Source organism: Lepidothrix coronata, unplaced genomic scaffold (genome assembly GCF_001604755.1).
Source record: "Lepidothrix coronata isolate B3197 unplaced genomic scaffold, Lepidothrix_coronata-1.0 Scaffold131, whole genome shotgun sequence".
In the NCBI taxonomy this organism is placed as follows: Eukaryota; Metazoa; Chordata; class Aves; order Passeriformes; family Pipridae; genus Lepidothrix; species Lepidothrix coronata.
In genome coordinates this window covers 821,201-846,119 of record NW_016690311.1, presented here as the reverse complement: position 1 = coordinate 846,119, position 24,919 = coordinate 821,201, and the positions used below count along the sequence as shown (strand labels likewise).

General features: G+C 41.3%; 1 protein-coding gene across 2 annotated transcripts in view; it reads left to right on the top strand.

Annotated features, from left to right (window-relative positions):
* Positions 1–24,919, top strand: part of CADPS (calcium dependent secretion activator) — a 211,882-nt gene that overhangs the window by 151,030 nt on the left and 35,933 nt on the right. For both annotated transcript variants that reach the window (XM_017826840.1, XM_017826841.1), the window contains 7 exons: positions 3,994–4,100; positions 5,335–5,343; positions 9,493–9,649; positions 10,642–10,783; positions 17,399–17,545; positions 20,652–20,807; positions 23,661–23,808. In XM_017826840.1, coding sequence (XP_017682329.1) covers positions 3,994–4,100; positions 5,335–5,343; positions 9,493–9,649; positions 10,642–10,783; positions 17,399–17,545; positions 20,652–20,807; positions 23,661–23,808 — 866 coding nt within the window. The remainder of the gene's footprint in view (positions 1–3,993; positions 4,101–5,334; positions 5,344–9,492; positions 9,650–10,641; positions 10,784–17,398; positions 17,546–20,651; positions 20,808–23,660; positions 23,809–24,919) is intronic.

The window sequence follows — 24,919 nt, the reverse complement described above, 5'->3', positions numbered from 1 at the left end:
AGATGGGAGGAGATGTGCAATCCCCTCTCCCCACCGTCCCTTCCCATCCAGGGACCTTGGCACAAGCTGCTCTCCATAGTGAAGGGCAGTAAAATATTCTTTCCACATCTACATGTCAAGCTCAGGAGTCATTAGTGAGTAGCCAAATTGAATTCTTGCTTATGTTTTAAATTAGAGTGAAAGTCATTAGGCCAATGCCCAAAAAGCAGTTATTTTTGTCACTTGAGGCTGAAGGGTTTAGTTCTGGGGACAAAGCCACTCTTGGTAAACATTGAACAAAGATCAGGATTACTCTAGAGATGGATGAATAGATTTGCTTTTCCTGTTACAAGAAAACAAGGAAAAATAAAAAAGCCAGAAACCAGTAGCTTAAATCTGAGAGTCTGAGTTAATCATTACACAGCTTCAAAGGCTAAAAATATGTATGTGTGTGTGTGTATGCGCACGTGTGCATTGTATGTGTGTTTATGTGTGTGTGTGTATATCCACATGTACTGAGAGGGGCACCAACCTAACTCATGCCCCTTAATGGTTTACTCGAGTATTCTTTATTATACTTTGATAAGTGTTATAATTCTGTGAGAATTAAAAGCAATCAGAAATCTCCTTTGCACAAGCCAACCGATTCTTTTTCCCCCCGCTGGAAAATGCAAGCGAAATGGCAAGGACTTTTGGCAATAGAATGTCCAGATAAATATGCCAGATTCCTTGCAAATGGCATGATTAAAAATAGTCACAATGCTGCTAAAAACTGTTATTAAAAGGAATAGAAACTATTGTGTTAATATATTCGCAGTATATAATTTATTCTCTGGGTGTATGTAAAAGGAAAGGCTATTTTCTTTGAATTTTTCCTATGCTGATATTGTAAACTATATGACAGATGGGTCAAGTCCTGATTGCAGTATTCTAACATTTGGAATAGCAAGTAACATATTTGATAGAGCTGGCAAGTTTTTATATATGATTCAACCCAGAATATAAAAGCCACTAGAATTCCAAGTTGAAAATAATTAAATGAGCTGGAAACGATCAGGAACCACACATTTTTAAGTGACAGATTTTTTTACATGTTTAAATTGCACAAGAATATTTTATAGCTCCCTTTAACCAACAGTGACGTTTAAATCTAAAATGTGTAATTGATATTTGCAAAGCAATTAATTCCTGTGGCTCATTATTCTATTGCTAAATGTACCTAAGCATTGGAGCGCTGACTTCAAGTCATCTTTTTTAGTTCACCTTTTCTGAATTCCAGAGTTTTAACTGAATTAACCCATTTCAGTTTCCTCGTGGGACTGCATGAAGTGCAGTTTCATACTTGCATTGAATTTTTAGCTTTCTGATTGCACGGTACCACAGGATGTTTGAATCTGCCGATTTCTAGAGTACGTGTTGTTAAATGGTGTCATTACCGTGCAATACTTCAAATACCAATGAGCAAAAAACCCAGCAGCTTATTCCATTTGTATTTGATCATTTCTGCTTATGTTCCTTTCAAAGTTTCCATCTTTTTGTCACTGTTTATGAAGTCATTTGTCTCTTTACTTTTGGCGTCTCTCTCTCCGTCATGCACAACAGCCCGTCCGCCCAAGCCTAAGCCACCGGCTGGGCCACCACCATCATCTCCTCAAACGCAGACTAACATGATAGATCATATGCTCAAAGGCATGGCCAAACAGCCGCCAAGTACTGTAATAGTCTTCCTTTCTTTTATTCAGTGGTTTTCTAGTCTAGCAGCCGCTTCTGTAGCAGTAGAAAGCTAGTTCTCATGTGCAGCTTTACACAAAATACCTAGCGCGATGTGGTAGGTTTTAGAGATTTAGAGGTAGCATTTATTTCAAAATGTCCACATTTTTTTGTCTAGCAATGTCTGACATATGCAACATTTTCAAATATCAACGTCAGCACAAAATAACATTGTTGTTGCATAACATTTTGCATGAAAACTATAAATATGTATGAGCTTTACATGATGTTGGATGAAATGTTTGATAAGTATATCGTATACGTTTCATGTAACTGTCAGTGCTCCAGCTATCTTAGCAGAATATTCTGATGTATAGTAACTTAACCAGGGAAATATTTAAAATAAGAAGGAAAAAAATTAAGATTGACATCTGCTGGCTGCCAAAGTTGTATAAGCATCAATATTTTCTTTAAAGACAGCATCTCTGAGCAGTTGTTCTTATTAACACTTTTGTCTTTTAGTTATATTTGAGAGCAGATCAGTGTTGCAAATGAGAATGGGTCTGATGCTGCTCTGATCAGTGGAAAACCTTCCCCTTGGCTTCAGAGGTGCAGAAACAATCAGATCTTACTAAGGGACCTGTCTTTGAGCTCCTTTTGCAAAAAGAAAGCAGTTTCTACTTGTAGCTGGTGAAGTGCTGGATTGAATAGGACAAAGACTAAGGAGTTAATGAGGAGCTCTGCAATTTCAGTATTTGCCCAATAAATAATATTAAAGGGAGCCTGGATTTTTTTTTTTCCAGTGATACAAGAAACAAAAGGAAAACTGGAGAAGAAACTCCCAGGGCCCGTATCTGTGGCATATACCAGCAAAAGTGTAGAGTTCATTTGCATGGTGAACTAGCAAAAATACAGCATGTATGGTGGAAGGCTGGAGAGAGATGCCCGGTCAGCACCTGGCCTGTTGGCAGGACCCAGACTTCCAGCTTAGCTGGGATCCTTTAGAAATCCCAGGGTGATTCCCAGTAGTGGCACTTCAGTACCTGCAGTGCTAGCAGTTCGCTGTGCCGGGGTCATGCAGTCTGCTCTACACTGCTCATTACAGATTGAATTGATCATTTGGGGTTTTGGTGCTTCACTCATTTATGAGTTCTGTGGGTTTAATATCATGGAGAGGCCAAAACTCATGCTGGTGCAGAGGTGTGAACTGGCTGTGTAGTGCAAGGCTTCTCTTCGCCCTCACTGCATTAGAGAGCCAGCACTGGGACCTGGTTGTTAACTGGAGACACATGCCTATGGTCTGTGTGGTGACCTGGATCGCCAGGGAGCAGGTCTCCCACTCCAATTCTCCTCCAGGAAACCATCCCAAGGAGACTTTCCACACCCCAGGGCAGTGAGCTGCAGGATCAGCTCACAGAAACCTTCTTGGCTGCACTCAGCCAGCTCTGCAGAAGCTGTTGTTTAAGGAAAATGTGATTATTTTCTTTTTGTCTACATTATTTCCAGTGAAATATTCTTAAGTGTTCCATATTGTTAGCACCTCAGATTTTTAATGTGTTATTAATAATATAAATCACCTGGAAGAATATAGTTTAATTATTTTTTAGAGTTTTCAGAAAATGCTGCAAAATAACTCAGCATAGCTAAACACCAAGCTCCAGGATTTAAACTCTTTGGTTTGTTTTCCAGGGTTTTTGTTGTAAAGTTGCATCCCTTTTCCCATATAAATCTTACCTATGAACATGGGATTTACCACTTTCCACTCCCTCCAGCATGCGTAACTCCTGACCCTTGTGGAGTTAAATCCTGGAGCAGGGCAGACCTGCAAGTTTTGCTTTCAGTAGCAGGTGACATTTAAATTGCTTGAGAGACAATTTATTACAAGTACAGACAGATTTGTTTGAATTGATCTTCTTAAAAGAATTTTAAAATAATACAGACACGATTCCTATAATAGCATCATCTACGTCGAAGGATACATGTTTTTCATATATTAGTGGCCAGATGCTGTCTTTGGAGAATGTGATGTTCTTATTTGAGCTAATAAAGTGTCACCATAAAGCAAAACAGCTCTGACAGTATTGTGAAATTTGGAGCTGGAGCACTGTATTTTCATAGTATAATAACGAATGTGGCTTTCTGGTTTGCTCAGTACTAATTATATAAGCATTTAACATATGCATGAAAAGATCTTTAAAGCTGTAGAATATTATGGGATTTTATTTTTTTTAACCTCTAAAATAACTTACTGTTCGTCTAGCTTTTCACCCTGCTTCCCTTTTAACTTGAGTTCTTGTACTACAGAGAATGTAGGCCGGTTAGTCACACCAGCTAAAAAGTTAGAAGATACAATACGTCTGGCAGAGTTGGTAATTGAAGTCCTACAGCAAAATGAAGAGCACCACGCAGAGGTGAGCAGCGGCACCCGGCGAGGTCGTGTCCCCCAGGTCTTCAGCAAGCTCCAGTGGGAGCCTTGTGTATTTGGGTGATGTCTTCCCAAATGGTGCTGGGTTCTCTTCTTTAAAAGCCAAAAGTATTCTTAAGTAACGGGTGCTCGAGTACAATGAAGGCAAAGTACAGTTCAGGAGGAATGTGTTTTCAGAGGGGAGGGAGGGCTAAAGGAGGAATTAATTAAGTTGTACTCTCCTCAATGTCAGTCTGCAGCCTTTCCGACAGCACTGGAGCTGAATCTGGCCAAATAATTCACCACCAACTACATACAAGAGCAAGCCTGTCCACTTTCCAGAAAGGTTGTATTTCCAGATAATAACCTGTGTGTGTGCCTCCAGCCAGCATGAGCAGAGTCCCTGCAGCAGCTCCTGCTGTCCGGAGGGAAGCAAGGAAAACGACAACAAAACAGGACAATTCTCCTTTCTGTCCCTTTCTGAGCATTCAGGTTTCCCTGGGCCCCTACAGTACATGATTAACTCACCTGGTTTCCTGTTGGCCTCTTCTGTCTTGGCTTCTTGGGAATACTTCAATTACTAGTCACGGAGGTTAGGATGAGTTGTGTGTGCTCAGTTACTCATTATTTGGGTTATCTAAGGCCTAATGCCACTCTTAACTTTTCAAAGCACTTTGACAGGAAAAGTTCGTGTTTTAAAACCACTGAAACCATGTCATAGTCATATATAGACCAGAAAATCGTGAGGTTTGATCCTGGAAACACTTGATCTCACAGGCAGCTGGCATGGCTGGCTGTAGTCCTGCTCTCAGCACGTCAGGACATTTCTGCCTAAGCAGGTGATGTTGCATATCCATGTAAGTATTTGCAGGATTGAGCCCTGAGTTCTCTGTAAATCTGGTGCTCTTGAATGCGTATTGAGAAGGGAATAATTTTAAAATTCAGAGGGAACGGTTAATTGTTTATGATTGTAGCTATTGTAACACTCATTCACTATTTTCTCTTTTCCTTCCCGTCAATATATATACATCTATATATACTCACTATATTTTGCATTAAGAGCATTTGATAAATAATTTCACAATCACCTAGAAATCATTCCAGTGTGTATTAAATTTGCAGTATAATTTTACTTATTGATAATACACAACAATCCACAAAACCCAACTAATGCCTGACTGCATATTTAAATTTCCTCCCTGTTTTTCTACTGTTCATTCAATCTTGGATGATCCTGGCAGGGGAAAGAGGTATGTGACTAAACTGAATGAAACGAGTCACTCCTGTCATATTCCGTGCATGCCCTCTCAGTGCCATGTTTCCTACTGGGATTTTACCCGGGTTGCCCTCGCTTCTGTAACTTTGACCGAGGAATGTAACAGCAACTTCGAGTTGGCTGCTTGCAGGGCTGGTAGCCTGACACAGGAGGGTAAATGTGGCATAGCAGTCCAGTCCATGCATGCAGCAGTGGGTATATTTTACGAGCGCTGCAGTTACATCCCAACACAACCCTACCTGCCTGGACTCGCTCCTCAGCCTGTTGTTACCTGTCGTTTGCATTCACCTGACCTCTAGTACACTGTGGTGGAGATGGACTAAGTACTACACGAGTGCCTAGAATGGTAGTGGTCTTCTGGTTTTGTCTGTATGTGCCTTGTACTGGATATACAGTATTTATATGTAGAGAGAGAATATATGAGGTGAAGAGTGAAATAAAACTCATTTTTACAAAAGCAAGGGGTGCTCAAGAGCACTGCACTTGTGCACAAACTGTTTTATTCCACTCCTCACCAGCACAGGCTGGATGTACAACCGGCTGGGAAGAAGCTGTTTTTTAAAACACAGGTTATTTTAAAAAGAGTAGAGTTCTGAAGGAAGTGGTTACAGGACCGGTCGTGCTCAGCCAGCCTCGCTGCCAAGATCACCAGGAGGAAGGCTCAGAACTGTTCTCCAGCATCTTTTGTGTCACAAGGTTTTGATTAGAGACAGAAGGTTAATGCCAACATGGATAGGAGGCATATCCCGGTCCCTTGTTCTGAACAGTGACCTGGAAGGGTGAAATCCATCTCTCTCCAGAGCCCGGCACACTGTCGGTGCGTTATTGAATCCCTGTCCTGAGGGTGGCTGTGGCATTTCAGCAGTGCACAGGCAGTTGGCCAGCTCTCTGCACACTTTGAATTGCACCCAAGGAAGAGAGAGAAGAGGCTGGGTGGTTTATCACTGATTTTTATTCTGCGTTGTAGCCGTGTTATGCTGTCACAGTGCAATGAGAATTGCTGAGGCATTGCACTTCTTTTTTTTTTTTCTCCCAAACAATTCCAGGTGACTTTTTTTTGACATGTGGAGAACGTTTGACCTACTAGGTGCAACTCTTTGGTCTACTTTGGATATTTAGCAGAAAATTAAGTTGCACTGCTTACTGAAGAAATGCCTTATTTTACTGAAAAACAGCAGTTTTGCACTTAAAACATGCCCCATTTTCCCTACGTGGACATCCAGGCAGATTCCTTAATGAGAACACAGAAAATAATACTCTGAGCATGGAAAATGTTCAAAAATCATTACAAGAGGAGTACTGTGTCTAGTCAGTTGGGTTTGCCTGAAGGAAGCAACCCAGCACAGGCAGAAATGCAGCAGAACCCGTGTGCCTATGTCTGTAATCTGGGAGCGGGAGGTCTCTGTCATTGTGTCATCTCTCCCATCAGATGTCTCCTAGCTCCTTTTCCCTTCCTCTAGATGACTGATGACAAATGCCAGAGACAATGCCATTCACCTATTTTTGAACTTGTGTTTTCTCTCTCTATGTATACATATGTGTATATGTATATATGTATCTTAACTCCTTGAGGTCATACATATATACATGTGTATCCATGTGTAAAATATACAATAATAGGTGTGTTTGGCTAGAAAGCACACTTTTTTTTTTCTTCCTTTACATTGTGATTTAAGCAAAACAGGTAAGTAGATGGTAAATAAATGAAATGTTACCATCTTGAAGGAGATTTTCTAAGTATGTCGTTATCTCTCCCACCGCAGGAAGGTCCTGCTCACTGAAACTAGAGAGGAGGTTGAGGATTCTCACATAAGTTAGAGACTTACAGAACTGAAATTTGACTTTTCCAGCAAAAGGAGAAACTGTTACTGGTTTGGGCATTTTTTTTTCACCAATGATTACATGCTTTTCTTTGTAATTTTTTTTTTAAAATAGCTTTCCCCCCCCCCCTTTTTGTGGAAGCAGGTTTTTATTGCAGGACTCTGAAGTGTTTATGTTGGTATTTGTTACAGAAGATATTCTTTGGCATCCTCTCTTTTCCTTCCCCCCAAAATCCCGGTTGCCGTTGGTCCTTCGTACCGATCGCTCAGTGCCCACAGACCTGTGGGCAGTGTCTGGTGGGTGACACCATAGCAGGCTCTGGGCAGGCAGAGGCACAGCCAGAGGAACCACATCAGAGCGAGAACAGCCCCAGCACCCTCCTTGAAAACCACAGCCAAGCTTTGCTAACTTAAGAGGACCCTCCCATTGCTAAGCACGGCTCCTTTCCCACCTGCTTTGGGGAGAAGGTTGGAGCAGGCATCGGGACCAGACTTGTGACATGACGTTTTTGTTTCCTGTGTGGTCTCACAGTGGTTTGATGCCTCCTGATGTGGTACTTGCAGGAATTCAGCCCTGTGCTTGCTTGGACACCAGCACCAAATGCGGGAGAAGAGCTAAAGAGCACTGCCCTCAGTGCTTAGCCCTGTGGACTCACTGCATCAACTCTGCAGATGCCCAAGACCACCACCACTGCTGCCACTGAGCCTGCTGAGCACCCCCTCAACAGTGCTGAGCAGCTTCATCTACGGGCCTGGGGCTGGGGACAGTTTGCAGACAAAGGAGTCTGCTGTAGCTGCCTTGTCCCCATGCCATGACCACAGGGACACTCACCTCCTGGTGTTGCCACTCTGGGCACGGGCAAGCACTGAAGCTGTGCCTTCATGGTACAGCCCACCCCATCCACATCATCACCCCCATGACAGGGCAGGCCCAATCTAAGATTAGATTGGGATTTAGGTGGTTGTTGTGGTTATTTTACATCTGAGAAGTCTGGACAAAACAGGAAAAATTAAAGGGGTCCATGGCAGTAACCTGGTTTGGAGGTGCTGCTCCCTCCCCATGGCCAAGTGAACCAGCAGCTGGAGTTGTGCTTTGCACATCAGTGCAGTTCTTCATCAGTGAATCAAAACTGAACCCTGAGAGAGTGAAAGCCCATTCTGCTTATTCATGTCTGCTAAAGTCTGCAAAAAATGCCCCTGCCTGGCTGGCAGTTCCTCTTCAAACTGATTCCTCTGTTCCCAATCTCTTCCGTTTCATCTCCACTCTTGTGCCTATGCTAGAAATTTCTTTTTCTCACAGAGTGCCACAAAGTTATTCCTTAGATCCTTCAAGTCACTGAGTAATTTCCCATCACTTCAAAATGACAGCACATGGTCCTATCTACAGCACTTCTCATATTGCATGTTCCCAGCCAGAAGTGGCTTCTGAACACGCATGCATGCGTCCGCAGCATTCACATCTGAGCCATGTATGATGTGAATGTCACCTCAGAGAGCCCGCACAGCCAATTTTAAGGACCCATGTGCATGAGAATGAGTTACTTCACTGATATTTTTTTGGTTTTCAAGTTTAGACAATTTTTTCCTGCCTCTGTGAAAATACAGGCTTGCCGTAGATATTTTTGTTTTTTCACCTTGGCATGTTGATAGTAGAGCTTTGTAATGAGTTCCTAATCAGTAGCATCATGAAGGTGGTAGTGTGTTTCTATGGGCGTGTATAGCTAACCATGTAAAATGAACAGTGCTGTAATAACTTTTACTGGTCATGTTTGAAATATCTTTAAAGGAGAGTGTGAGTGATTTAGGACAGATTTTAATGTCTCAGGCTTGTAGTTTTTCAAGACAAATGGAAGTAGCAAATCCAAGTAAAATTTAAACTGTTGAAAAACACAGCAGAAAACCCACAAGCACAGTGAAGAAACTCCCAAATTCCTATACTTTAGAATAAGAATTAGTTGATTTTTTTCTGATAATTAGCATCATTAAAGATGAATGAAGGCGTTTATTGTAAATTGAACAGATGAAACCTTCTTTGCCATGTTATAGCTGCGTGCCTTTACAGTGGAGCTCTGAACAGATCCTCTGCAAGAAACCTTTATCTTAGAATAGCAGTGCCTAATTCTGGGATTAGCATGGCCCATGCAGGCTAGCACTCCAAAGCACTGTTCTCTTTACAATAAAGGTAGTTTCCATGGGATGCACTTTTTAAAATTTTTTTTGGAGATAACGTGGCCTAACATCTTTCTCTGTGCTTTCTTAGAACTAACACACTTCTTTATTATCTTTTTCTACCAACTCTGAAGGCCTTTGCTTGGTGGTCAGACCTAATGGTTGAGCATGCGGAGACCTTCCTGTCACTGTTTGCAGTGGATATGGATGCTGCGTTAGAGGTGCAACCCCCAGACACCTGGGACAGCTTTCCGCTCTTTCAGCTCATAAACGATTCCCTCCGTAGTGACTGTATGTATTGTATTTTGATCATTTCCTTTTCAGTGGGCGGCTCAGGTTACTGGTAGTACTTTCAGCCTCTCCGCACTGCAAAGAGAACTGAGATGAGTAGAGATTTACAGTACATACTCTTTTAGCATCAGATCGATTTTGTTCCATTGCCGCTAGAAAAAAACCACACAGACACCCCTTAAATGAAATGCCTCACTCGAAGGTGAGAAGCTGAACTTTTATTTTGCTTCTTCTTCTCAAGTCTCTTGGTAATGGCTGCCTGATAAGCAGGAAATTAGGTACTCTATCTTGTTGTTGTTAAATGTCTGTATTGTTTTATATATGTGTACTGCATTTATTTAGCATGAAGTAAACCAGTCCCTGCTTTAACATTTTATTGAAGGGAGGAAAATATTAAAGTAAATGGAAGCAGGAGTAATTCAGAAGAAGAATACTTTGTGAAATAAGACTCTTCTCTAAAGCATGTGGGCCTATGCCTTAAAAACCTGTGTGAGGATTTGGTGCTTGCCCGGGTACTCCGACCGCTCCCCAGGGAGCTGGTGGAAGAACTGGCATTGCCTTCAGCCGGGTCCCAGACCAGGGCCCCAGTTAGTTTTCTAAGACCACATGAAAAAATCCAGGGACCAATCCTCAGAGAGCAAGTTCCAGCGTCATGGTAGCAAGTAAAGAAATAATTTTCCCACCTGCTAAAGCCATAATGTTTGCCATGCTGTATTTCTTACACCTGTTTTATTCACAGGAAGTAATAATGTATTTGTAAGGCTTGACATTAATGGAAAAGAAGATTCATTGTCTGTTTATTTGTTTGGAGTAAGAAGTCATTCCTGCTGTCTGTGTTGTGAACATTGGTGCCTGATGCCAGCTCCTGTTGTGTTCTTGAAGTTTTCCTGTTTGCTGACGGATTTGTTGTGTGATGAAGTGCCACGCTGTGGTTTGTTACAGAGGTTTTAGTAACTGTAGTGTCTTACTATACTTTTATTTATCTATTCTAGATAATTTGTGCAATGGAAAATTCCACAAACACCTCCAAGACCTGTTTGCTCCACTTGTTGTTAGATATGTCGATCTGATGGAGTCCTCAATTGCACAGTCAATTCACAGGGGCTTTGAGCGGGAGTCATGGGAGCCAGTAAAGTAAGGAAACCTCCTTTGATACAATTGGAATTTGGGTGCAAATGGATGGAGATTCATACAGAGATGAATTAGCAAACATTAGACTGGACGCGCAGAAAGCGCTTTAGATTTTCTAGTGTAATGCTAAAAATAGAAGGCCTGATCTCTTCAGCATTTTCAGGCTAATGAGGGAAATGTTACTGGTTTTTTGAAATGCGTTGCTGCCTCAGTTTGAACTGTGTACCTTTGGACAGGGAAGCATGAAAATGGGAAAACCTTCTTAGCTGGCATGGCTTTTTGGATCCCATTCTAAAAGGCCTTTTCCGGTGCTGCTTTTGAACTCAAGTAGCTCCTTTTCAGAACAAAAAAAACCTCGCTTCACTGTGTTCAGTCCAGCCCTATAACCTGTGTGAGTCATTGCTGTACTTATTCTTCCCAATACTCATTTTTTCCACCCACCCCATGGGGGGCTAGTGCAGCGTGTGCCTCTCATATCAGCCCCATGGCTGGTGGCTGCACTTGTCCCATGTCCAGGGCAGCTTTGCCTGTCCCAGCTGCCTTGCCTGTAGAATTAGACGTGCAGAAACCAAAGTGAGTCAAGCAGACTCATTTCTTACATTTGGAAAGCTAGGAGTTCACCAGCAAGAAACTGGGAGCCTGAGAAAAACCCAAATTGAACTCAAGAGCTGGCGAATGATAAAAATGTGACATGTGCTTTGGATTACTGTTGTTATTTCACAGGTTTTGAAGCATTGCTGAACCCTGTCATGCTTGCTCTATAAAGCCAAGTCAGATCCTACAAAGGAAAATAACTGAGTTTTCCTTCTAATAAAGGTATTAAAATAGAAAGATTGACCCTTTGCAAGCAACACGAGTCTGGCAGTGCCTCAAACCAGGAACTGGGACCAAGTGACCTCTGGAGAGACTCTTTTCCTTGCTTTTTTTGTGATTCTCTAGGCAAAGTGAAGTGACACTGCACTCTCAGAGGTTGCTGTATAAAAGAACGTGTGGTCTTTCAGGGCTTTTCACACCAAATATGTTCCGTTTACAAGGAAAAGAGATTTTGTTCAGCAGCCAGCCTCCCATATGCAACCTGGAGTCTGAGTACCCAGGTTTTTTCCTTTCTTTCTTGTGCATCCTCAGCATCCGTAAGGATTCTGCCTGCCAAATCCCAGACTTTTTCTTGACACCTGATCATCCCCTCTGTTTTGAGTGGGGTTAAGTGGCTGGCATTCAGGAGCCTCTCTCACTTTCCATTTGCTGTCTTTGGTCTGCAGGCTAACAGGATTAAAAATCCTAAAAAATCTTGTTTCAAATAAGCAGATGTGACCCAGAAAACATACAAGAAATAGATCTTTCGAGTAGGAGAATGCCATTTTTACAGCCACTCCTTCAAGCAGAATTGCACTCCGAAGTTAGCATTAACTTCAGTTTGAGAGCTCTGCTTTAGTAATGAATGTGTTTGTATTTCCTTGTCTGTTATGAAACAGAGGCAGTTAATCCTGTGTGCTTGTCCACCTGGGTCAAGCACTCAATAAACAATTAATTTTGCTTTTTTCTTTTATCAGAAGCTGTCATCATTTTGGTGTTTAATTACTTTAGGGGCTTACCTATAGATGCCCATATGTACTTCGATGTGATGCTTGCCTGTGAAAATGCTTTGTCCCTGGGTATGCCATCACCTCTCATTTCAAAGTTATCTTTGATAGTTATAAAAGATCTTTTCTTAGTTCTCTTGTGATGGTTCTTTCCTTCTGGAGTTCCAGTTAGAGTACTTTGAACATTGCATTTCCAAGCAAAAGCCCAGGATTGACTCTTTCTCTTACAGGCTTGGGTATTTAAAAGATTTCTCCCATCAGGAAAGTGGGTGCTTTCCACAAGAAGCTTCTGTCCATCTGGTGAAAAGATGCACTATGTTTTTTTTTTTCACTAGTTCATATTTTGTTCTTGTGTCTCGCACACAAAAGTGCGAGTTGCAAATGCTGGCTCAATGTGATGTGACCTGGTGAAGGAAGGCACCAGTGAGTGCCAGAGGGTGGCACATACAGTGCAAAAGAAAAGAGGAGTGTCATTCCTAGGATCTTATGACACTTTTGATGTTCTGTTCAGAACTAAATGTTAAGGCATCTTCATCTTTTGCCTCCTGGGCAGACCACCTGCTCCTCTTTGTCTGATCGACAGGGAACTTGCAGAGAAACTCAGGTTAGAGACTTAGTTTGTTTGATTTGCCCTCCTGTATCTACTGTCTTCTTCTCCTTCCACATGTCCGTACTGCAGCACAGCTGAATTTTTGGCCATAGATTCTCAAATACTTTGGACCAGCCAATTCCCATCCAAATTGTGACCTTCTATTGCCACCTCTTCAGAAAAGCTTTTTTGAAATCAGGAACACTAGTATATTCTCCCAGAGCTTTCCTCTGCTTTGAAGAAAGACCTTCAGGTTGGCCAGCAAAGGCAAACCATCATGGCTGTCTGTTCCACCAAGCTTCTTGTCCTGCTTAGGATCTCTACAGTGCATTGTGAGAAGGAAATCTCATTATCTCCTGTTAACCAAGAAATTATTCCACAGCACAGAGTCTTTTGAAAGGGTTTCTCTATGCTCATGCTTGCAATCAAGGCTGAAATATGTAGCCCTCCATAACCTGACCAGATGGCAGTTTGCAAGCATGTATTTCTTCTATTTTCATTGCCGAATATTCTGCACCTTATGCTCTGAGGAGTTAGGTACAGAAATCACTAACAGCGAGAGAGATACTGTTAAGTATTGAAAAAGTGGGGGGAAAAAAGCATGGATGTAATGTGCCTATGAGGGCTATGTAATCTGGCTCTGCAGAGCTGCTGAGTTTGCAGGGGGTCCGTGCCCTATAGCTAGAGCAGCTGGTGTGCTCGTATGAATCCACGGAGAGAAATGTGGAACACTTGTCCTTCGCACAGTCATCCAAGTTTGCAGGATACAGAGTAGGTCTGTTCTCTGGTGAGTTGAGAGGTCTTGGAAAAGTAGGGTTTGCAATGGGTTTTTTTTTTCATTCTAGCTTCTAAGAGAACACTGATTTATATCGCAGCCAACAGACACGTATGTGTGTGTGTGTGTCTCTGTGTGTGTGTCTGTGTTGAAAGATCTTTTTGAGCAAATGCTAAAGCTGGTGCAACGACAACCAGTTTCAATGGCTTGACTAAGATGTTACTCATTGACCCAGGGCTGTCTCTAACGCACTGTAGTCCTGGCTTTAGCATCTTTTAATTGCTCACTAACCCTTTGCAAACTGCTTATAAATGTATCATTAATATAAATGTCAGAATTCGAACAATAGGATTATATTAATCACTTTATAAGGTTGTACAACTACAAAATGCCAGTGGAAAATGTTTCCCCTTAAAAGAAGCACCGTTGTAGTGAAAGTGAGTATTTTTGTTACTATTCTGGGTGTCAGTCACAGGAAGAGCACAGATTTGACTGCCTACTTCACTATCAAGCTCTTTGCTTCACATCAAGGCTTTTGTGAAAAGATTTGCTCTTGAGCATTTGCTCAGCCTCAGCAGTGAGGTTTTAAGTGTTTATAGGGATGGAAGAGACAGGCGTTTGCATCTTCCCTCACTAAATCGTTTCAGGCATCCCGTAGGAACTGAGCATTTAAGTATGGCCAAGAGTCTCATTTAGCTCTATTCTGAACCCAGGAGACAGCTCAGTAAAAATACTGTGATTTTTTCTGCCCTCCTTTCATTACTAGGGCAGCTCTACAGGAGCAGCCCCGGTGCCCTTGGACGTGTTCTGTGTGATCGGTGCTGCAGTACCGTGTGAGCCTTGGGATGTTGTCCAGGGGGACGTTGCCAGTCTGTTTGCACTGAGAATTTCCCAGCAGACAGTACAGGTGAAAGCCATTTTCACAGCTAACAGACACAAACGGGGCTGAAGCAGAAGAAGCCAAGAAAACAAGCGGTACAGCTCCAGAGCGTGCGTCTTTTATCAAACATATCAGGATCCACTCCTGAAGCTGAGTCGTCTTAAATCAGACAGCCCTCATCTTGTTGATGCAAGTGCCCACATTCCCTGCCTGATGGCTGAGGTTATATTTAGCCATCTATATTAAATAGGCATGGCTGGCTTCTAGAAACGGTTTCTCATCTTGGACCTGTAGTTTTATGGTCTGAGCAACTGCAGGCTTTATGGAACATTTGTTGGTAATATTAATCGTTTTTTACAGGTCTCACTGCAACTGTTAGTCAGATAATTAGATCGGTTGAACCTGCAAAACTGTGCATGTCAATTTAGGAGAATATTTTTTAAATTAGTAACTGTATGTTAACATAATATACTCCATTATTTTGCTGTTTTGTTTTGTTTTAAGAGTACTAACTTATTCTTGCAACATATTCTTGCATCAGCAAAATAATGTGTTGTATAAAAGAAATATGTTTCCGTGTGAATATAGTATACTGTTTACTCTAGAAGTCATATTTTATTAATACAGTGTTTTTATTAATATAACACTGTCACTTCTTGAATTTTAATATTAAAACCAAAGGTCCTCTGATTTATGTATTTACCATCTGGCTAAGTTATTTAAGTTGCTTTTCCTTATACATTTATATGTTGTCCACCTCTTGCTATTTCTTTATTCATTCTGTATCAGTATCTAACCACATGCACTGCCAGTCCTGAAGATTTAACACTCTCTCAATCACTATGGAGTCTGTGTCTCATTCAATAGTCATATCATCTTATCAGCAGATATAGTATGAATGGAAACAATGGGCATCTTTGTGATGGTAGTGAATTCTCCTGTCTGCATATTGCCTGACAAAGACGACAAACAAGATAGCAGGAAATCAGATCTTCTAAGAAATATATAAGAAAAAAAAATAAGAACATAGTTGTGTTTTTTTCACTAGAAAAATACTTTGATTTGTGATTTTTCTCCCCAACAAGGGATTTTATTCACAAAGGGAGAATAAGAATGAAGTGTATTCCCTAGTACTTGCCACCAATGACAGGCTGAGCTCTTGCAGAGGTGTGGTTCACATCGTCTGTTGCATTGGGAAACATTTATTCAGTGCAGCCAGCTCAGTTTCCATTACTTTGGGGTTTGATCCATAAAACTTGCAGTAAGAAATGAAGTTCAAAATGTGGCTCAGGAAGATTGCTAAGATTTGAATATGCCTTGAAAGACATAGTGTATAATTTGATAGTTTCCTAACAGTCCATATTATGCTGCCTGTACAGTAACTAATTTAATCCAGGGGAATGGGAGAGGCCTCCAGAGGTGGCATATCCTGATGCAGTGACTGAGAGCAGGGAAGTTTGGATGCTGAAGCTGTGTACATCAATAGAAAAGCTTTCAGTAGCTTCAGCAGTGCAGACTGAAGCTGAAATCCTGAAGTCCTGATTCCATTTTCACTGAGCCCAAGTAACGATTCAGTGAAAACAGTGTCAAAATATCTGGTTTTGTTCCTCTTATGGGACTGTAAAACCACCTATGGGTTGTGTACCACTGGGCCATACAGCATTACTGGGTGAAGGCAGAAACAAGACATTCCTTGGAAACTGGTCCCTCTTCTGTGAGCCAGGAGACATGAGAGTTGGGTTATTGAGTTCTATCTTTTGCTGATTCCCAAATCCCATTATGTTTTTATTTTGCATGTAAAACATAAACTGTGATGAGATACCCATTAAAACAGATTTAGACCAATTATAACATTTAGAGACCTAGCACAGTGAAATATGTCAGGGTGGACTCCAGACTTTGGGCATGAGGTGCTGTTACATACAGGTTGTCTTAGGGAGAATGTTACATTAAATCAAGACACTCACCCACTTTTGCATAACAGTTGCACATCTGAAAATACTGATTGAAGTCATGATGCCCAAGTACACATGCTTCATAAATTAACCTTTGAATGTCTTAATCACCTCATGGCCCATTTCCAGCCAAGAAACAGTCACATACCAGTCCTGGATTTATTTATGAAGTGCAGTTTATTCACAGTGCACATATGAGGGCTGGGCAACCTGCAGGACCCATTTTTTTCACACCCAGGAATGCAAGGGAGGATCAGGGCACAGTCTTCACTGAGGAAAAACCTTGTAGTTCACTGTTTCTTCACTCCAGATTAGCCCTTCTTTGTTATTTATAGGGCCTAAGACAAAGAGAGGTTTTGCAGAGAAAGCCTGACTCCTCTGAATTCAGTGGCAAGATCTATTCATTATTTCAATTCCTAATTCCTTAGCAGATCTCTTAGTTTAGCTCTTTCATCCAACCTAAGTGTGTAAGAACTGAAACTTTTACTTACAAGAGAGATTTTTTGGAAGAAAGGCTGCTCTCAGCACTTTGAAATGGTATCAGGACTTGAAGGTGGAGTTATTTTCATGGATGTTTGAGTACTTTTTTAATTTGCTACTTTGTGATTTTTCTTTCCGTTCTGGTTTGTTTTGGGGGTTTTTTTAGGAACTTGATTTTTATTGCAGACTGCAAACCTAGTACACTTAAGCTTCCATACTCATGCTTCTTTCTGAAATGTTTTGCTTTAGTTTTTTAACTGTCCTTGTGCTGTGAACTTTGCTCTGAGTGTCATGTGCTTCTGCTACATCGGCATTGTCACTGTTATGGTATTTTTTCTTTCTGTCTGTTTCTTCCACAGGAGTTTAACAAGTAATCTGCCCAATGTGAATCTACCAAATGTGAATCTCCCTAAAGTACCAAATCTACCAGTTAACATCCCACTAGGCATCCCACAAATGCCTAGCTTTTCTGCACCGTCATGGATGGCTGCTATTTATGATTCTGAGTGTGTATTCAGTTCAAATTAGATCTCATTTAAATTTAAAGTAATCTTGGCATGGATATGTATTGTTTGTTTCTGTGCATTACATAAAACTTTAAAGAGTGATACAGTTAATTAGACGTTTTCTGAATGAGACACTAGTGAATTTCTGGCATGTGTATTTTGAGGGTTTTTTTGTATAAATCTTGAAAATTTGTCTCAACTCCCACTGAGAGTTTGAGCAAGTATCTTGCTGTACAAAATAGCTGTCAACAATGGGCCATGGTTTGAACAACATACAAACCACCGAACTTACAATGTGACATTATGTGTCTCAGCAAAGAGTTTTGTCCAAAAGAGATGAACCAATTTCAGTGCCAGTCAACCAATTTCTGTGGACCAGATGTAGATCTAAAAGTGAATTTTGTTTAATGCAAGCTCTGCATTTCCCAGATTATTTTTGTCTTGATTTTGATGAAGCAATCTAAGAAAGAGCAGTACCCTGCAACAGTTTTTATTCATGTTGGGGGAGGCCCCAGAGAGTAATTAAAGCTCCATAGCCATCATTGCTGCCTAAATAATGCCATGACCAACTAAAGAAAGATATTTCAATGTGAGCTTCAGATCATGGCTTAGAAAATCAAGCACAGTGCCAAAGCAGTCAGTCTGTAGGAGCCTTTTGTTCTGTGCTCCCACCTCCCTGCCCAAGTGTCCCAGGGTGCGTGCGTGGAGCTCAGAGGGATCATACCACAAATCCTCAGCACAGATTAGGCAAGTTCTCTTCTTATAGGAGACTTCCCTTAAAAGTCTCATCACTGAGCAGTGTGGAGGGTGGTACACAGTGGGCTCAACCCAAATCTTGTCATTTGAGATGAACATCCTAACATGGACACACATCTTGTCAAACCTCCTCCTAAATTCCTAGAGCGTTGTTTAGGGTTGGCATAGGGTGTTCTCAGCCAGCACTGCAGTGCTTTTCCTCTACCCTCTCACTTAAGAGGTAAAACTGAAGAACCCCCCAAAACTCCCCCCTTCAGTGTTACTGAAGCACCTGCAATTACATCTACACCTGGAGTCCACCAGAACATTTCTGTCATTAACCTGGCGCAGGCGGGATTGCAGAGCACCGGTAACAAATCAAAGTAAACCAAACACTGATGTGAGATTTTTTTTAATACATTTTAAAAGCTTTTAAAACATTAGCATGGTTGTTTACGTTTCAAAGCCATACAACTCATATTCATGCTAAGATAGCTATATTAAAGGTTAGCTTAGGCAGTTGTCTGTAAAGAGTACATGAAAGTTTTAATCTTTCTCTGTGCATGCTTTGTGGTATTGCCCTTGAAAAGATAAGAATCATGTAATGACAGAAAATTGGATAATTCCTCTGAAAACGCTTGAGAATCAATGGTATACTGCAAGCTGCCTGCGTGATTAGAGTAATTGTGGTGCTTACAAGCAAAATAAGAACAGTGCATTTTGGAAATTAATATACTATATTGTTTACTTGGATGGAGCCCTAATCAAAAGTGAGAAAAAGACTGAGAATAATACTTTTAAAATTTTGAAACCAAATGGATGTCAGAATATTACTGTTGTAGTAAATACCAATTACTATATTTGTACACATTAAATCACTTAAAATGTAAATTTATGCAGTTCAAAAACTGGGTTTAGACTGTTAAAGCTGATTTACACCTAAGCACAGGTTTGAACCAGGCACAACTGAAAACTGGTGGTAGGTGAACATGCGAGACTGTTGTACAAACCTGTCCCCTGGCTAAAGGAAATGCCTGATTCTTTATCTTTTCATCTCCCTGGTTTCCTTTTACTCACCCTTCCCCTCCATCAAGGACATGTTACCTGTTGCTTAGTGTCAGATACGTTTCTCCTACAACCGAGACGATTCTTTATCTCGTTGACTGTAAGCCCAGGACCCCGCAGGACCCCTCTGGCATGTTGGGACTACAGTTCTCACCTGGCAGTAGCCCTGTTTGCATTAGCTCCGAGCTCCTCTAGCATTAACTCAATGCAGCTGGCATCTGTCACAATAGAAACACCCTCCCTCATCTGTTTCTATAGATGATGTCAGCACAAGTGGTAATGCATGGTGTGTTAAATATCTTATAAATTACTGTGTTAGCATTAGTGGTATGCGAGGAGGGGGTTGAAACTCTTGAAGCTCCCTTGGTAATTGTTCTGGAGAGAAAAAAAAAAAAAAAGAAGTGAGGGAGAAGGAGAGAGGGAGAGAAAAGGGTTATGGATGCATAAATTTCTCTGCACAAACAGAGCGCAATCCAGTTCTGTATTTTTATTCTGTAAGTGGAGGTTTGAGATATAATTATACTGTGAAAAGAGCTGGTGTATCTACACACTGCAGGACCAAAGACTTCCATCTGGGCAGGACTATGGGTACAAGAATATGTGCTTGGAAGGGAAATTAAGAGTTTTGTGGCTGACCAAAGTTGTTGCAAAATAAATTTTAAAAGAATGGAAATTCATTGTCCTGTAACTGCCTTTGCAAGAAAAGGGTGCAGCAGTCAATCCTGCCAAAACTCCTGGATATGAGCTGCCTAGTGCCCTTAGCTCAATTTACTTACCCCAGTTTTTTTTCAGCTGTTCAAGAGATAAAGTGTGTCCTCGCTCACCACTTGTTAGCACTGTCCCTTACCTGGAAACAGGGCCTCAGTGGGGGGACAAGGCAAACTCAAGATATAATTCGGAGGGAGGAGAATTGCATGAAACCCTAAATCTTAATAACTGCATACAGCCTAGTATGACAGTTATTATTGATCAAGGATTTTCTCCCACAATTTCTGGCCTTAATTCTTAATAATCACATATGTTAATGTGGTTATTAACTAAGGCTGATTTTTACCATACTTCCCGTTAATATGTGTAACTCGATGTTGTCTTACTCATCTGGTCTGGAAAGTTTTGTGGGTGATGACAGCAAGGTAGATTAGGCAACTGTATGGTAAAACTCAAAATCCTGATGGTGGAGATGGCCAGCATTGTCCTGTGTATGAAAATACTGTCTGCCCTACATTTGTTGCAGGAATGGTCTCCACATCAGGTTGCAAAGAGCCTGATGCCTCTTCTGACTTTTGTTCTCGTTTTGCCCTGCCAGCAACGGATCAGGCACCTCGGAAGATATGTTCTGGAAACTTGATGCCCTACAGACCTTCATTCGGGATTTGCACTGGCCTGAGGAGGAGTTTGGAAAACACTTAGAGCAGCGCTTGAAGCTTATGGCGAGTGACATGATTGAGTCCTGTGTGAAAAGGTGCGTGCCCATGAGCGAGCCAGTCGTGTTTCTCACAGCAGCTCACAGGATGCAATGGGTTTTTTTGTCTTATTGTCAAGGAAATTTCATTTCAGCCACCATTTATTAGTGACCCCAGCCCAGCTCGGCCCAGCAGAGATGCGGTGGAAAGCCTGTTCCACCTTAAAAAGTGGAATTCACCCCATTGCCTGTGAACTATGGACTCTCCTAAGCAAGCACTTCTCTGTTGAGACTTTAGAGAGTGCCTTTTCACAGTAAGACAATAAATCACCCATTTTTTCAAGCTTTTTACATAGTTCTCATTTGCAGTGCTACACATGCAGTCAAGCCTTTGTAAATGCAGTTTGGTGTTATGATCTTGAGTGCTGAAGGCATAGCCCCAAGAAAGATCCCAGCACTCACCTAAAAAACACAGATCCATGACAAAAAAACAAGAAAAAAATTATCAGAAAAAGGGGATAGTATCTTGGCACACAGGTTTCACATCTGCTGCTGATTGAGAAAAGCTATTGTATTATCAGCCACATTATAGGATAGTCACCTACAGGTCTTCCAAAACAGAGATTTCTTTAAAAACCTTCTAGACATACTGGCAGCTGTCATTTTGAAAGCAAAATATTGAGGTTAAATTTCCAGCCTCTCCACAGCAATTTATATCCATTGGTATCAGAGGTGATGAGGCAAGAAGAAAAAATGAACTATGTATTTCATTGTGCAGAAATGCATAAAGAGATCAACCAGAGGAAAAATGCATGTCAAGTACAGCTGGTACATGCTAGTATTAGCTGCAGTGTGTCATGTTGCTGTTCTATACCACAGTTTCCTGGCCTCTCTGTGAGTGTGGCATTTATTGTCTGTTCCTCACAGCCTGGATGTGCAGTGTCACCACAGAGGAAGGCACATTCAGTCCTTGGGATGCAGGCAGGAAGACAGGCAATGAGACTTGCTCTCTCACCATCCTGGAATAAACCCCAGTGCATTTAAAGTGCAGTGAGATAATGTCTTTGACACTGAGCAAGTTTGCCTCTATTGCAGCAGCTCATCTTTGGTCACTGGGCTTCAGTTCTCCTCCAGTTGTCAGACTGTCCTTTAGGAGCAAACTCAGTGCTGGAACTCTGCTCTCTGCTCTGCCACAGCATTACAAGCAAAACTCTTACTTTCTTTTTTGGTTTTTTGGGGAGTTTTTTGTTGTTTTTTTTTATTATTATTATTTTTGGTTTATTTTTTCTTTAATTGGAACCAAAGCCCCTTGGTTCCAGTTATAGCTGCAATGGTCTATAGAAATCAAACAAGCTTAGCTCAGCTGAGGTAACTGGGGAAAATAAGCAAATTTCTAGGTACATCTGAAGAAGGGTTTGAGTGCTTGGAGGCCAGGGTTGGTTTTTTTTTCCAATTGCCTCAACCTTTCTACAAATGTGTTGCCCCCCTGTAAAATCCTGGCCCAGCTTGTACTGGTATGACTATAAATAATGGTTCTGAGCATAAGTAGGAACATGCTCCTTTCTGCAAGGAGATGGAAAATCCCAAGTCTCCTTAGGTCCTTTCAGTAATTACCAAGATTCTAGTCCCCGAGTCCAGGCTAAATCTGGCACTGGTAATTAAATCAGTTCAAATGCCACTGCTGATGTAAACCAATATGCTGCCTTCCCTATTTATATCACCTGCAAACAGGGCCTGGCTAAGGTTTCTTTAGCAATTTCAGTTTGACACAACATTTTTCTTCGCGTCTGTCTCTGAACTGTTGAATCCATGGAGGAGCCACCCCGCTTTCCGCACTTGGTTGTATTTCGGGGCTGTCAGGAAAGCAGACCTTGCGAGGAAGGCCTATTAACTAATAAATCCAGGCAAGAAGGACCTATGTACAAACTCAGATCTGATCCCGAGAACGGGAACTTCACATTTGTAAATGAGTTTTCATTTGCATAACCCTTGGGGGATCATCCAAGTTCAGAGTTATGCCTGAGCTGCAGCTGATATTATTTGTTATTTCTAAATTGAAGCTCCTATGTTAATTTGTTGGCAGATTCTGTCTGATGTGATAATTGTTCTGTGTTAGGTTAGATTACTGAACTACCTCTGGAATATGCAGAGGGGCTCCAAAGAAAGGCAAGACAATGCCCACCACACTGCAGAGCATTCCCATGTTAGAGTCACAAATGCCTTGGTATTCAAAATATGACACGGGATCAGATTCTGTAGTCTTTGGCCCAGCAAAGCTCTTGGTGTATCACTCTATCAGTTTGTAACTGCCAGAGATGTCAAATTTGTGCTCAGTGAGACCTCAGGAGAGCAGTGAGGTGTGGGCTTGTGCGATGCATGTGCGTGTGCTCATACTGAAAAGACAATTAGGAATCTATGAACTTATAAGACAGTTAGGAACTTAGCAAGCAAATACCATCAAGGAGACCTAAAAATGCAATGGTCTGGCAATGTCCTTTCAGTCAAGTGATGAAGGAGTTTCTGTTATTTGTAGTTGATATCAGGAAGCAATAGGAGCTTCCTCTAGTGTGGCAGGCTGTGGTTATAAACCAGCTAATGCAACCAAATTATAGATGTATATTGACACTGCTGTTTGTAACATCATCACACTGTTTATCAAGCATGAGAAAGTCATAGTTTCCCTGAAACCATTGCACACTTTATAAATAGAGTGTATTCTGGAAAGTGGGTTTCTTTTTAAACTGGAAAATAATTTCTAGTAAAAGCACATTTGTAGCAATTGCACTGTGGTACTCCCAGCAGCATTCGGCTTTCTGGCTTCTCAAACTCTTCTCAGAATTGTTTCACGTTATTATTATTGGCTTCAGAATGTTTAAAAGCTACTGACACATCTTTTTCTACTTTTCTTCACAGAACAAGGATTGCATTTGAAGTAAAACTGCAGAAAACCAGCCGATCAACAGATTTCCGAGTCCCTCAGTCAATATGCACCATGTTTAATGTCATGGTGGATGCCAAAGCTCAGTCAACAAAGCTTTGCAGTATGGAAATGGGCCAAGAGGTAAAAATGAAGGTTCTTCCTTTCACAGCTTTTAAAAGCAATGTCATGAAATTTCCTATCTCCTGTTGTGCTCGTTTCAGAGACGTTGTATCGGTTGTGGATTTAGTCTTCCATAGAGAGTGTGCAGATGAATGTACAGGGGGTTGCTCTCAAATCTAATGAATAGAAACATTCGGAATCCCTGTCACTTAGGAGTGGCTTTTTGCAAGGACTGTGGTATGCATACGGTATCTCTCAAGCTTGGTTGATGCATGATGACCATATATATTGAGTCATTAACTGCACCTTGGAGCCAGGTGTCGGCAACACACTTTCTGTGTATGAGTGTGTTCTGTAGACAAACATAAGGAAAACAGAAGTGCCAAGTTGTTGCTGTGATGCTTGTAAGGAAAAACAAAACCCCACCAAAATAAAGAAATAACTTCCAAAAGTAGATTGAAATTTCAGCTGCTTTGACTTCCTTTTGAGTACTGGCTATAATCAGCACATCACTGATCATTCTGGATTTCCAGGTTCTTAATGACTCAAGTTTCCAAACAACAAATCTGTTTTAATGAATTGCTGATTTTTATTTTCTACTGAAGCCATAGTTGCAGGTTGAAGTTTCTGTGAATTGATCTATGAACTAGAAAGAAATGGTAAATTGAAGTAGATTTAATGCATCATAATGATCATTTTGCTCCAGTGGCTTCAAGCCAAATTAAATATTCATATACCAGTCTAGAATAAATTCACAAATACTCTTTGGCTCTCCTATCCTGCTGCTTGTCAGCATTTCCTAGATAAGCCTTTTCACTACAGCTTTCCATGGTCAGATTTTGCAGTGAATCATTGCAAGTTGTTCCTGTGGTTTTTTTAGTTGTTCACTTCACTTCGTTCCTCTGAAAGAATTTCCTCCAAAGGCCACTGGATGCAGCAGGGCTCCTTGCCCTGATGTCAGTGGTGTTTGGATCAGATCCAGCTGTTCTTTTTATTTTTCTCATACATATTTCAGTTTTGACATTTTATTTGTGACAGTCACCTTGCAAGAGATTTCATACTGCCGTCATCAGGTTCTTCCCTTGTCCTCCAGGTCAGCTGGGGCAGATCTTGAGTGGGTTTTTGTTGTCCG